At 51.1% G+C, this 14,759-nt stretch overlaps 2 protein-coding genes across 2 annotated transcripts in view; one reads left to right on the plus strand and one right to left on the minus strand.

The window, feature by feature from the left end:
• Positions 1–9,635, plus strand: part of CIMIP2A (ciliary microtubule inner protein 2A) — an 86,896-nt gene extending 77,261 nt beyond the window's left edge. The window contains exon 7 of the mRNA XM_075060686.1: positions 9,550–9,635. Within this exon, the coding sequence (XP_074916787.1) occupies positions 9,550–9,635 (86 nt within the window). The remainder of the gene's footprint in view (positions 1–9,549) is intronic.
• Positions 9,626–11,854, minus strand: TUBB4B (tubulin beta 4B class IVb). The gene is made up of 4 exons (XM_032780140.2): positions 11,685–11,854; positions 11,475–11,583; positions 11,291–11,401; positions 9,626–10,859 (listed from the first exon to the last, which is right to left on the minus strand). Exons 1-4 carry the CDS (start codon positions 11,739–11,741, stop codon positions 9,799–9,801), a joined length of 1,338 nt encoding a protein of 445 aa, XP_032636031.1. The 5' UTR covers positions 11,742–11,854; the 3' UTR covers positions 9,626–9,798.
• Positions 11,855–14,759: the final 2,905 nt, after the last annotated feature.

The following is a 14,759-nucleotide window of genomic DNA, read 5'->3' on the forward strand; positions in this document are numbered from 1 at the left end:
GTTCTGGCTTACCCAGGCACGAAGGTCTGGCAGTAGTCCTCTCATGTATCGGTCGATGACCAGAAACTCTAGTATCTCTTCCAGATTCCGGGACTCCATTCGCAACCATTTTCGTGCGAGATGGATGAGGTCATACAATTGGGACCACGAGGTTTTGTTTTCCTGGTACCTCCACTCGTGATACCGCTGGGCCCGCACTGCGGTCGTTACTCCAGATCTGGCCAGGATTTCTGCTTTCAGCTGGGGGTAGTCTGCTGCAGCCTCTTCAGGCAGATCATAGTAAGCCTTCTGGGCCTCCCCACACAGGAATGGGGCAAGGATGCCAGACCACTGATCTTGAGGCCAGGACTCCAATAGGGCTGTCCTCTCAAAGGCCAGAAGGTATGCCTCTACATCATCCTCTCATGTCATTTTCTGCAGCCAATGGCTGGCCCGTATGATCTGAGTCCCATCATGGCCATAGTTCAGCTCTGTAAGGGTCTTTACTGGTTTACCAGTTCCCGCAACATAGCCCGGTCTTGAGAAGCCTGGTCCATCAGCAGGCGATTAGTCTCTTGCTGCAGCCCACTGCCTCCTAACTGGGCGGCTGCCTGGACACGGGTAGCCTCCTGCTGGGCCGCCGTAGCTTGTATCAGTGCCCGTACTAAGTCATACATTGTGGTGAAAAAAAATAAACCCTCTACTTTTTTTTTTAAATCACCCTCCTTCTTTCTGCCATGCTGTGCACACCAAATCCCACTGCTAACACCAGTTGTGACAAAGTTCCTCCTCTACCTTCGTGGGTCCTGCACTTATTGGCAGATTTGCTCACCTCAGTGATCTTTCCCACAGTCTGGATCAACTTCTCCTGTGTCTGATCAGGAGTTGTGAGGTTTGGGGGGAACCTGGGCCCGCCCTCTACTCCAGGTTCCAGCCCAGGGCCCTGTGGATTGCAGCTGTCTAGAGTGCCTCCTGTAACAGCTGCATGACAGCTACAACTCCCTGCACTACTTCCCCACGGCCTCCTATCCTCACCACAGGACATTCCTCCTGGTGTCTGATAACGCTTGTACTCCTTAGTCCTCCAGCAGCACAGCCTCTCACTCTCAGCTCCTTGTGCCTCTTCCTCCCAGCTCCTCACATGCACTTCCTCTCCTCTGGCTCCTCCTCGCCTGACTGGAGTGAGCTCCTTTTTAAACTCAGGTGCCCTGATTAGCCTGCCTTGATTGGCTGCAGGTGATCTAATCAGCCTGTCTGCCTTAATTGGTTCTAGCAGGATCCAGATTACTCTAGTGCTGCCCCTGCTCTGGTCACTCAGGGAACAGAAAACTACTCATCCAGTGACCAGTATATTCTCCCTCTACCAGACTCCTGTACTCCACTGGTCTGGGTCTGTCACAGCACCTAACTCCAGGCTGAAGGCAGGTGCCCATCTCTGCTTAGCAGTCTGTGCCTTAGATGCCTAAGGCATTTCTTGATGCAACGAGGTAGGTGCCTGCCTCATTTCACATTAAATAACAAGACAGGAGGTGATTTAGTTTGGGATTGGTCCTGCTTTGAGCAGGAGGTGGGACTAGATGACCTCCTGGGGGCCCTTCCAACCCTGATAGTCTAGGATTCTATGACGCCGTCCACTAACAACTTGTATCCCATTGGCCAGAACACTCAGCTGGTATGTGGGAGCCAAGGATTTAATTCCCCCCTCCCTGGCAAAGGGCGTGAAAGGAGGTGAAACCATGGTCCACTACTGTTCAGGAGAGTGCTCTAACCACTGAGCATGGGGATATTCTGACACGGTGCTCCCTCACTAATGCACTGTGGATAACTAATGAAAGAGTGACTGGAGCCCACCTCATAGGTGGCTGCCCTACTAGATTACAAAATCATTCTCAGTGTCACACTCTCTCTGGTCCAATGACTGTTCCACCATGGATAAATACTAAAAAAAGTGGCTCTAACATCCGTCAGCTGCTTGTGATCAGGAGGTGCTTATAGCTTGCCTATGGACCCTGACAGGAGTGAGGATGCTCAGTTTTTGGCTTTGATTCTTCACTGGGCAATTGTTTTCCTGCCCCAAAGGTGATCTCACATGAATTTCCACCACAGTGTTCTACTCTGCCACCTCTCCTCTTCAGTGTACAAGAAGGCATGGAGTGAAATGCCATAGGTATAGCATCCAACTTCATTTTCCATTTCATCCATCCTTGAAGATGCCATCAAGTGGCTTTCTCATTGTCTAGTTGAAGCTGAGGCATGGATAATAGAGTTCTTATATCCTATATGAGTCCATTCCACAGCCTTGGATTGGTTCTCAGGGGGAAAAAACATTTCCTGTGCAAAGGAATTTTTCCCTTCTTGTAGGTAATTTCATTGTGCCAAAGGTATGGAGTTATTGACAACAAACCCTACCCTGGACATTTCTGTCATATATCAGGTATCCTCAGGGTTGATAGCTTCATGCCCAGCTAGAGTGCACTGCTATTGTCCAGCTGAGCAGCAACACAAGTGTGTATTACCCAGGCGAAGACGTCAGCCACAAGAATGGGGGCATCCAGTCTCCCAGCCAGCTGCACACACTTGACTCGCGGAGACTGCTGGGTGAAAGCTCAGTGTTGGCAAGGCCTAAACTGTGACCTGACTTCAACAATTGCTCAGCTGGACATCAACAATGCCGGGGTGGGAGTCAGGATAGCAGTACCTAGGCAGGGAGCTCCCTCCCGGCACACAGGCCAAGGGAGGAGCACACGGCACCAGCTGGCAAGGAACAGTAATAGGAACTGCTGCGATGCCCCTTCCCAGCGTGGAGCTATCTGCCATGACCTCTGCACCTAGCCTTCCCTCACTCCCCTATCCTACCCTCCACCCCCTCATTCACAGAGAGCTTCTGCCTTTCTCCCCTCCCTTCTGTAAATGAAAACTGAGATCTTCCCCATACTGATGGGAGAGGAGGAGAAAAGAAACAATGAGACAGTAAGAGAGCAGCATAGAAACAGGAACAAATTAAGCATAGGCAGAGAGGAGAAAAAAGCAGGACTGAAATTCCAACTGCAAATACAGGTGACTGTGGCTCTCAGAGTCTCTCATAATCTTAAAGGGACATTGTGTGTCCAGAGCTACACATTTGTATAAGGACTGTCTCATGGTTTCAAGCAGAGAGGAGCAATAACCAGCAGCTATGCAACTAGCAAACGGTTAGTTATAATTTTAGAGCAGATGCCAGAGGCTATGATGGGGAAAAGCTGGTTGGAACATATTTATGGTTATGGAAACAAGGTGCAAAGCAGAAGATTCAGGAAAGGACTTGTGCTAGAAGTTGGCAACAGCATCTGTTAGAAAGAGGCACATGTGGTAAAGACCTGACAGCTAGGTCATGAGGGGCTTAGCGGAGAAATTTGAGAAATGCAGCCACTGTCAGTTTGGGCTGTGCCTTCTAGTACCGAAAGGGACCACCTCTGGAACCTAGAGTAAATGCAGTCTTGCCTTCAAGACAGGCAGGAGTCTTGATGAAGTATAGGCCTTTTTGTCGCTCTTCAGTTAAGAATTAGAGTCTGGAGTATAACTAGTCTCAAAGAAAAACAGCCTAATCGACTTTGATAAGTGTGAAATGGAAGCAGCGTTCCCTTTGTACTGATCTCAAATGCTACAAAGTTCTGAAACTTCCTAAGCTGTAAGCCCTATAAACAGCCTAGGTTTTGAAGGAAAAGTGGAAAAATTAATCATCTGAACTGAAGAACGGTCAGACCAGGTCAGACCGTCTAGCACAATAGCTTGTCTTCTGCCAGTGGTCAATACCCGATGCTTCGGACAGAATGAACAGAAGAGAGCAATTATCATGTGATCCAACTCCTATTGTCTAGTCCCAGCATATGTCAGTCAGAGGCTTAGGGGCAGCCAGAGCATGGTGGTGTATTCATGAACATCTTGGCTAATAGCCAGTGATGGACCTAGCCTCCATGAACTTATCTAAATCTTTTTTGAACCCACTTATACTTTTGGTCTTCACAACATCCACCGGCAATGAGGTCCACAGATTGAATGTGCATTGTGCAAAGAAGTACTTCCTTTTTGTGGGTTTTAAATCTACTGCCCATTAATTTCATTGAGTGACACCCCCCTGGTTCTTGTGTTATGCGAAGGGGTAAATGACTGTTCCTTATTCACGTTCTCCACACCAGTCATGACTTTATAGGTCTCTACCCTATCTCCCATTAGTTGGCGCTTTCCAAGCTGAACAGTCCAGTCTTTTTAATACATACAGCTGTTGTTCCTTACCCCTGGTCATTTAGTTGCCCTTCTCTGTACCTTTTCCATTTCTAATATACCTTTTTTGAGCTAGGCCAACCACAACTGTACACAGGATTCAAAGTATGAGACTATCTTGGATTTGTATAGCAGCATTATGATATTTACTGTATTAGCTAGGCCTTTCCTAATGGATCCTAACACTGTTCGCTTTTTTGACTGCTGCTGCACATTGAGCAGATGCTTTCATACAACTATCCATGATGACTCCAAGACCTCTTTAGGGAGTGGAAACAGCTAATTTAGACCTCATCATTTTGTATGTACAGTTGGGATTGTTTTCCAATGTGCATTACTTTGCACTTACCACTTGATTTTTATCTGCTATTTTGTTGCCTGGTCACCCAGTTTTGTGAGATCCATTTGTAACTCTTTGCAGTCAGCTTTGGACTTTACTATCCTGAGTAATTGTATATTGTCTGCAAATGTTGCCACGTCACTGTTCACCCACTTTCCCAGCTCATTTATGAATATGTTGAACAGCACTGGTTCCCATATAGATTTTTGTACCATTTTCTAACATAATGAAAATGTAACACTTAAGAATCTAATAAATGTATGTTAAGCTAGATAATTGCTTAAAGAAATATGTATATAGTCTATCCTTTTGGTTAGCTAAAAGCACCAAATTATACCAGCCATTGAGACTCAATCTTTTTTTAAGACTTTAACTAAAAAGACAAAAGCAAAAGATTAAAATTGTTTAACTTATTATTAAAATCAGCCCATCCTATGTGAAAATGACTTGTGTCCCTCTATCTTTTTCAAGAAGCTTATGGGCTGTTGGATTATAAGACACCATAACTGCAATACTGCCCACCCATGGTGCCAGGCTGTGGAGGATGCATGATGAGGAGGATGACAAGTCATATATATGTATATAGTTCAGGGATGGCCAAACTGTGGCTCACAAGCTACATGCAGCTCTTTTAACGTGCAGCTCACAAAGCCCGCCTATAGCCCCCCATCCTCCACTTACCAGACTGCGTGGGAGAGCTCAGGACTGCTGCCTTGCAGTGGGGTTGTGTGGTAGGGGCTTCTGCCCAGCAGGGAGGCGCATCTTGGGGCTTCAGCCCTGTAGGGTGCACCTGCCAGGGCTCGGGGCTTCAGCAGGAGCAGGGCTGAAGACCCAACCTCCAGCTCCTGGCAGTTGTGCCCTAGCTCTCGAACTACTGAAGATTGTTATATATGGCTCGGAAGGCCAGTAAGTTTGGCCACCTCTGATATAGTTTGTTTCACTGATCTGCTGCCATCTGAGAATTTTCACAGGGAGGGGCCTGAGGGGGTGCCTACCTGGCCTTGGCTTCCTGGATAGAGAGGAGATGGCTCTGTAAGGAAAATTCTCCCCCAGCTAAAAATGCCAAGCCCTTGACCAGTAGGAAAGAGAGCCATGTTTGTCTCTGACAGTGACACCAGCTTGAATTTAGACTGGTGCACGCTGAGGGACCTTTTGGCCTTATAAAATAGAGGCCAGAAGGACATGGTGAGCTAGGCAACCCTTAGTCCCTGCTCTTCTGCATCTGGGCTGCTGTCCCTCTTGCCTTCATGGGGCAAGCTGCTGCGGGAAGGAGGCTCAGTGTCACCAGCTGCCATTGCAGGTCAACAGCCCCAATACTTAGGTATGTCACAATGCCATCCTGCTCCTATTTTCTCAAGGAGCAGGAAAAGAGCTAAAGCTGTACCTTGTCTAAAGCATCGGCAGACCTCCTAAGCAGCTTCACTGTATTAGGTGTGAAAATCTAGTTTTTATTTTTAATATCTTTATTTCATTATTTGATGACAACGGCTCTTCTTCTCCCAGAGAATTCCGTGTGTGTGTGGCTAGAAACAGCACATCCATGGGCTGCTCTTTCCTGCATTGATCTGGCTTTTTGCCCTCTGTGAGCATGAGAAGGGGAAAATGGTGCTGATTTGATTTCCCCTTTCAGAGTTTGTGCCCATAATCCTCCTTCAGAGCAGGGAGTGAAATTAGGCTCAGGGATTGTTCCAAAAATATTTCAAGCAGTTATGATCTCCCTGTCCTCAAAGAAGCTGGTCTGATTGCCTTCCTCCCCACACATAGAACCTTCTGGGTCTCTGAAAGATGATACAGGGATAAACACCCCAAAAGCTTGACCTCTCTCTCTTGCATGGGATCCACGTGAGGCAGCTGAGTCTGTTTCTCATGCAGGCCTCAAGTGGTGTGAGTAGGGTTGCAGCAGAGGGAGTTTGGCCCCAAGGTCCCTTACTGCTTTCTGCTGTGCTAGAAGTGCCCGTGCTGTGTTCAGTACTCTTCATCCATGGTCCAAGGAAATGTGGAGACGATGGAAACTCAGCTCTGCAGGCAGCACAGCTGCTGATGCACACTCTAGGGAGGCAGGTGCCATCTTTCATCTAGTGCAAAACTCCTATGACATCACTCCCATCACAGCAGTGAGGAACTGCTTGCCCCAGAGCCAGTTGTTCCAATCCTGCCTACCTCCGTTCCCACCTGGGGGAGAGGGGCCCAAAATGACTTCCCACCCCAGATTGAGTTGAGGGAAGCTGCACACTACCCCCAGTGCCAGCCAAGCTCCTACTCAAGTCACTCAACAAGCAGAAGAGTGAGCAGGGTACACAGACCTTCCCTTTTGCCAGTAGGTTTTCTTGGCCCACCTCTCCTGAAGTCTGCAGGGGCACCAGCCCCTGCAAATGCCTCAGAAGGGGGAAGCAAAGCCAAGGAAACAATCTCCCCAAGCAACAAAAGCAGTCCTGGGGCCCAAGGGGGAATTAGACAATGCTGAACCGAATTGTTATAAATGTTGAAGAAGTTTGAAATGTCCTTCCAAAAAAAACTCTGCAGCTTAGAGGTCTGCATGAGATGCCTTGTGCCAAGGAGGTGAAAAAAAGGATCAAAGGACTAGGGGACCAAGGCATTTGGAAAAAATCAGAGAAATTCACAAGTCTTGAGTTCAGCACTCAGGCTTCCTAAGAATGGGATTCACAAAAGAGAGCACATATAGCCACCTAAACTAGCCAATAGGAGATACCAAGAAGGGGGGGAATGTGCTACATCCCAGCCTTCTCCAGAGGTTCATGCCTAAATCCAGGCTGGAGGGAGGTGCCTAGTTCTGTTTGGAATTATCACCTATGAACCCTCTGCAAGAAGCCGCCAGCACGAGCTACTCCCCCTTAGCTTTTAGCCCAGTGGTTAAGGTACTCACCTGAGTTGTGAAAGACTCCCACTTCAAGTCTCCCCTCTTCCAGATGGGAAGGCATTTGAACTTGGCTCCGTATGCCCTTAGGAAGGTGCCCAAACCACTGGGCTAGAGGATATTCTGATGTGCAGTTCTATCACTCTCTCCTGTTGAAGTTGGTCCACTTTGGCTAAACAAACATTGGAGCTGGTGGACTGGATGCCTGCCTCTTTGCCTTGTCAGGCAGAAGGGGGGAGTCTCCCCCATAACTACCTTAAACACTGGGCTGAAAGTCAAGAGGTCCTTCATCTGCCCCCAGCTATTTTCTATGCAGTTAAGCAACATGCAATTGTATCTGTCACCATAGGGCCTACAGTAGTTCCCCATATTCATGAACTACTCTGGACCTCACCTGTCTGCCACAAGCAAGGATGCAGGGCGCATACCCAAAAACAGAAACTGAGGCCAGGTCTATGCCAGGAAATTGGGATGGTGTAACCAGGGCCATCCTAACCCATACGCAAAGTACACAGCTCCACAGGGCACTGGGAAATTTGGGGCACCAAATTTCCTGGTGAAATTTCCCGGTGCCCCATGCAGCTGCATGCTGCTCCACCCCCTGCTCTGGCTCTTCCCCAAGGCCCCAATCCTTTCTCTGTTCTGCCTCTTTCCAACCCCACCCTAACCCAGCCCCCACTCCCTTGAAGACTCGAGAGGCAGTCAGGCCTGCACCCACCCATAAGTAGAGCGACCCAGCCCCAGCCCACTCCCAGCCATGCTGCCAGTGAGTTTGGGGGACAGTTCCCTCCACCCCCCCACAAGCCTGGGAGCCAGGGGAGCAGAGCAGGCTTGGGCCAGGTCACTCCACTTCCCCACAGGAAGTAGCCAGCCCCACCCCAAGACCTAGGACAGAGTCACACACAGCCCCCCCCCCCCCCAACCCCCCCCCCAGAGCACAAAAAAACAAAGGGAAGGCAGGGGGGAAAAAAAAAAAAAAAAAAAAAAAAAAAAAAAAAAAAAAAAAAAAAAAAAAAAAAAAAATCCACAGCCCTGAGCAAGTTAAACCAACCTAATCCCTGCTGTAGATTTATGTTGACATAGCTACTCCCACTCCAGGAGGCAGACTGCCTACACTGACAGAAGTTGCTGCAACCTTTCAAGTGTACAGCTGCCCCTAGGAAGCTTCTACTGTAAAATCGAAGGGCCCATTAAGTTTAGATTCCTATAGGATTCAGTGGCAGGGAGAGGGATTTTTGCAAGTATCAGCTAGCAGTACACAAATCTGTGCCTTATGCACTTCACTCTTGGGCTCTAATCCTAAGTATACTGACTTCCCCCATACTGGTCAGAGCTCTCATTTCTCTTGAACTCTTTAGACAGTGCTCAACTCTTAAAGGTGACATAGAAGCAAGCACTGTTGCTGTAGTGATAGTCAGATGAGAGCTGAAAGGCCTCCTTGTGCCATTAAAAAAACCCTAGGTTTCACCACAAAAAATTATAATAAGCAGTTCCTCCCTATTAATCAGACTCGCTAGCCCAGGCTCCTCTCCCTCCAAAAAAGCCCCAAATTTATAGGCACCTAATTTAAATCTTGGCCCTCATTTGTGAATCAGTAGCAAGCAGGAAGGAATTTCAGGGCCTCCCTTCATCCGAAACCCCCCACAAAACAAACCAGGCAAACCTGCAAAATTGAAACTGCTGGTCTTCTTGAAAGCAAGTTAAGTATTTTGTGAAGACCCCTGCCTTTCAGCGAGCTGGGACAATGCAAGCTGAGTACAAACAGTCTTCTGAAACCATGCACTAATTATGCTGTAAATGTTTGCAGTGTACAGAGTATTCAATAGAGATATTTTGTAAGCTTGCTCTAAATTAACAGATGGAAAGTATTAATTATGCATTTTAGTTCACTAGCTGCACAACTGCTCCACACCTCTGGCCGTAGCCTTATTTCAGCCCACTGAGCAAGTGGACATTGCAAGTAGACATCCTTACTTAAGTCTTATCCACAGTAGCACATAAAACTGGTTTTGTTCCAGTATTTTCAACTAAAATTAGAGCAAAATAGGCAAATGCTTATGCAAAAATAAGACTACTGTATTTTTATGTTTTTCAGCCCTCAGACACAGCTATGCCTTAACATTTGGCAACAGTACCCGCAAAGCCTACCAGAAAGCACAGATACAAAACTGTGCGCTGTGAAAAATGCTTTAATTGTGATGTCTGTACAGCATTTGACATGAAGTCATCAGAAAACAGAAGTGGAAGGTACACAGTAAAGACATGAATAAAGACAAGTTTCTGAATGAGAAGGGAGTTCATACAGCTTTAAACATAATTTACAGGAGTAGCTACTGCACAGGTTTTATGCAGCCTCTTCCTCAGCTTCCTCCTCAAACTCCCCTTCCTCCTCAGCTGTGGCATCCTGGTACTGCTGATACTCAGATACCAGGTCATTCATATTGCTCTCAGCTTCAGTGAACTCCATCTCATCCATGCCCTCTCCAGTATACCAATGCAAGAAAGCCTTCCGGCGAAACATAGCAGTGAATTGCTCAGAAATGCGCTTAAATAACTCCTGGATAGCTGTACTGTTACCAATGAATGTAGCAGACATTTTCAGACCCCGGGGTGGGATATCACACACAGCAGTTTTAACATTATTGGGAATCCATTCAACAAAGTAGCTGCTGTTCTTGTTTTGTACATTAAGCATTTGTTCATCCACCTCTTTCATTGACATGCGGCCTCTAAAAACAGCAGCTACAGTGAGATAGCGGCCATGACGTGGGTCACATGCAGCCATCATGTTCTTTGCATCAAACATCTGCTGTGTGAGCTCTGGTACAGTTAAAGCACGATATTGTTGGCTCCCACGGCTGGTGAGTGGAGCAAAGCCAGGCATAAAAAAATGCAAACGGGGGAAAGGAACCATGTTAACTGCTAGTTTACGCAAGTCAGCATTGAGCTGACCAGGAAAACGCAAGCAGGTGGTAACTCCACTCATGGTTGCTGACACCAAATGGTTCAGATCACCATATGTTGGAGTAGTTAACTTCAGGGTTCTGAAACAGATGTCATAGAGTGCTTCATTATCAATACAATAGGTTTCATCTGTGTTTTCTACAAGTTGGTGTACAGAAAGAGTGGCATTGTAGGGCTCCACTACAGTGTCCGATACTTTAGGAGATGGTACAACACTGAAAGTGTTCATGATCCTGTCAGGATACTCTTCACGAATCTTGCTGATTAAAAGGGTGCCCATGCCAGAGCCAGTACCACCACCAAGAGAGTGAGTAAGCTGAAAGCCTTGAAGACAATCACAGCTTTCTGCTTCTTTCCTTACAACATCTAATACAGAGTCAACCAATTCTGCACCTTCTGTGTAGTGGCCCTTTGCCCAGTTGTTTCCTGCTCCACTCTGACCTGGAAGAAAGCCATTTTCACATCAGATTAACACAGCAAGCTCTCTGCTTGCAAGCAAAATGAAGGATGAGCCCCAAATGATTACTCAGCCAGGGGAAGGCTCCCCACCCCACCCACCAAGTACTCGCTCTCATTACAGCTCAGGTATAAGATACCACTCAAGTATTTTAAGTAAAATATTTTGATACTATTTTGCTTTCAATTTAGTTAGTGTTGCATTCAAAACAGTTAGCTTTGAACTACCTAAATTAGCTTTCGTTCCCCGCGTGTCAGTAACTGGTGCAGCCTGAAGGCGTCTGCTACAGGGGAAGTTCCGAGGGCGCCTCTATCCGCCCACGACCAGATCCAACTGAACGAAGATACTGACCGTTCACCCCGCTCCGGCCACTCATGGCGGCCAGACCCGCCGCCCGGCCCGGCCCCCGACTTACCGAAGACGAAGTTGTCGGGCCGGAAGATCTGCCCGAAAGGCCCGGAGCGCACCGAGTCCATCGTGCCCGGCTCCAGATCCACCAGCACCGCGCGCGGCACGTACTTGCCACCTGCGGGAGAAGGAAGCGCGTGAGCGCAGGGCGGCCGGGAGGGGCGGGCCGGGGGCGGCGGGCCGGGCCCTACCTGTGGCCTCGTTGTAGTAGACATTGATGCGCTCCAGCTGCAGGTCGCTGTCGCCGTGGTAGGTGCCGGTGGGGTCGATACCGTGTTCGTCACTGATCACCTCCCAGAACTGCAACAGACACTCGGGTCAGCCGGGCCGGGCCGGGCCGGGCCTCGCCTCCCTTGCGGCCGAGCCCGCCCCGCCCCAACCGGGCCGCACACAGCACTGACCTTGGCCCCGATCTGGTTCCCGCACTGCCCGGCCTGCAGGTGCACGATCTCCCTCATGGCGGCGGCACTCAACGACCTTCGACAACGACAGTCACGCAGCAACCCGCACACTAGCTGCGTCACAGTGACCAACCGCCACGGCTTATATACCAAGGGATTGCGCGCGCACCGTGCCTGCCCCCGCCCACAGCGACTGCGACAGCCGCTAATAGTAGCTCATAACGAGGCTCAGCAAAATAAGAACGCTCAGGTCGGTTGAAACGATGTCACTCAAATTGCTAATCCCGCCCAATTCCACTCCGCTCTCTATTGGTCAGACTGTTTAACGTTTTTTCCGTCACAATTAGCAATCGCCCTCCTTAGGGCACTTCTCATTGGCTCGATTGAATGATTGATATCGTGAGTGATTGGCTGTTTCCCTTAGCAATGAACTAATATCACACTGATTGGATGAAGAGGAAGTGTCCTAGTAACCGCTTTTAAGCGCTACTAGGAGCTAGGTGGAGGTTTGCGAGGGGAGGGGGAAGCGTATTCCTGAAGTTGTTTACGTAGGTTACAGGGCGTAGCGGGAGCGTTACGGAGCACGGGCTGCCTGGGAGCGCTACGTTATGGCCGTAAAGGGAAGCTTTCTTTGGTTGCGGAGGACGCGGAGGCAGCGGTTGCCCAGGGAGCAGCTGAGTGTAAACAGCGCAAGCAGCTTGCCCAGCCCCCGGCCAGCACAGCCCCGCCCCCCTGACCTCCCACGAGACACTGCCCCCCACCAGACCCGCCTACCGCCGTCACTCGCCCCCCTATCAGACCCGCCTCACTGCTGCCCCCAACCCCCCACAACTCGCCTCACCCTGCCCCCAACACCGCCCTACAACCCGCCTTCACTCTGCCCCCCAACACCCCCTAAACCCGCCTTCACTCTGCCCCCAACACCCCTACAAACCCGCCCTTCACTCTGCCCCCCAACAGACCGCCTCACTCTCCCCCCAACACCCCCAAACGTCGCCTTCATCCTGCCCCCCAACACCCCTACAACCCGCCTTCCTCTGCCCCCCCAACACCCCCCACAACGCGCCTTCACCGGCCCCCACACCCCCTACAACCCGCCTTCACTCTGCCCCCCAACAGACCCGCCGTCACTACGGCCCCGCCAACAACCCCTACAACTCCGCTCCTCACTCTGCCCACCAAACCCCCCACAACTCGCCTCACCCTGCCCCCCAACACCCCCCCTACAACCCGTCCTTCCACTCTGCCCCAACAGACCCGCCTTCACTCTTGCCCCCAACACCCCCACACCCATCCTTCACTCTGCCCCCAACAGTACCCGCTCTCATTCCTGCCTCCACCAGACTCAGGCAACTCGCATTGCAACCTGCCCCCCCCAACAGACCACTCAACCCGCGCTCTGGTTCCACAGACCACCTCATATTGCCCCAACAGACCTCGCAAACCCGCTCACCCTCCCCCAATAGACCGCCTTCAACCCTGGCCCCCCAACAGACCTGTGCAAGCCGCCTCATCCATGCCCCGCCAGACCTGCCCAACCTGCCTTCATCCTGCCCAACGACCCGGCCCATACCTGCCTCACTCCTGCCCCGCCAACAGACCCAGCCAAGCTGCCTTCACCCTGCCCCCCAACAGACTGACGCAACGCCGCCTCTCAACCCTGTCCCCCCCCAAACCTCACCTTGCCCCCACCAATCCGTGCAACCTGCCTTCACCGCACGCCCCCCAACAGACACATTCACCCTGCGCCCCCAATATAACCCCTGCACCCGCATTCATCTGTCCCAAACAAACCACCTTCATCCGTCCCCACAGAAACCGCCGTAACCCCCCTTACACCCGGCCCCACCCAACAACCTTCACCTGCCTCCACCAGACCTGGCAACCCGCCTTATCCAGCCCCGCAACCAGACCGATTGCATACCCACCTTCCAACAGACCCACAATCATAATGTGCCCCCCCCACAGAGGAGACCACTGCACACCGCCTTCACCTCCTCCCGCAACAAACCCACCTTCAACCCTGCCCCAGAACCGCGCCCTGCTACCCCCCAACAGCACCCGCCTCAAATCCTGCGCTCCACCAACCAGGCAACCCATCTTCATTCTGCCCCCCAAAGACACTGGCAACCTCTCGCCTCCCAACAGACGCCACTTCATATGCACCGAACAGACGTGCACCCACCGTACACACCTGCCCCAACAGACCCGCCTTCACCCTGCCCCCACCAGACACATCCACACCGCCTTCAATCCTGCCGACCAAAACCGCCCTGACCAACTGCCTTTCACTCGCCCCCAAGAGACCCCCCAACCCCCGCCTCCCGTCCCGCCAACCAGCCTCACCTTCACCTGCCCAACAGACCGACCTCACTCGAGCACCCCAACCCCCCGGTGACCCCACCTCACGTCTGCCCCCCACAGATCCACCTCATTCCTGCTCCCAAAGACCCATCCGTCATCCGCCCACCAACAGACCCCTGCAACCCCACCTTCCACGTCTGCCACGCAGAACAGACTCCACCATCCATGCCCGCAGTCTGCCCCAATAAGCCCGACCTTCTACTCGGCCCCCACAACAGAAGCCCAGCAAGCCACGCTCACGGCCCCCCACACCCCCCAACCCGCCTTCACCTGGTCACCCTCCCAGCCACCACACAGCCTCTGTCCCCAATCGCTTGAGTCCCCCACAAAGCCCCGTCACCCTGCCCCCCAACAGACCCCACAACCCTGCCTTCACCGCCTCACCAGCTTCAGCCGCTACAGAGCCCATCACAGCCCCTGCCCCACACAGAGCCCATCACCTGCCACCCACACTTTCCCCAAAAGAGCCCCAGCCCCAACACAGAGAACCCCATCCCCACTGTTTCACACTGCCACCCACCAGCTCAGTCTCCCTCAAGCAGATCACCTACACGCCCCTGCCCTCAAGCAGAGACCCTGGGGCCCCTGTCCCAACAGAGCCCACTATCACCTCCCCACACCCTGCCCCCACAGTCCTCCCCAACACCAGGTCACCCTGTCCCTTGCGGATCCCCCACACCAGCCACTGCCCCCAAACACAGCCCATCCGAA

This window comes from Chelonoidis abingdonii, chromosome 24 (genome assembly GCF_003597395.2).
Source record: "Chelonoidis abingdonii isolate Lonesome George chromosome 24, CheloAbing_2.0, whole genome shotgun sequence".
NCBI lineage: Eukaryota > Metazoa > Chordata > Testudines > Testudinidae > Chelonoidis > Chelonoidis abingdonii.

Coding starts and splice junctions, on each gene's coding strand:
- TUBB4B (XM_032780140.2), bottom strand. CDS start 11,741: ATGAGGGAGATCGTGCACCTGCAGGCCGGGCAGTGCGGGAACCAGATC. Junction 11,584..11,684: donor GGAACCAGATCGGGGCCAAG/GTCAGTGCTGTG, acceptor TGTCTGTTGCAG/TTCTGGGAGGTGATCAGTGA. Junction 10,860..11,290: donor GCCCGACAACTTCGTCTTCG/GTAAGTCGGGGG, acceptor GCTTTCTTCCAG/GTCAGAGTGGAGCAGGAAAC.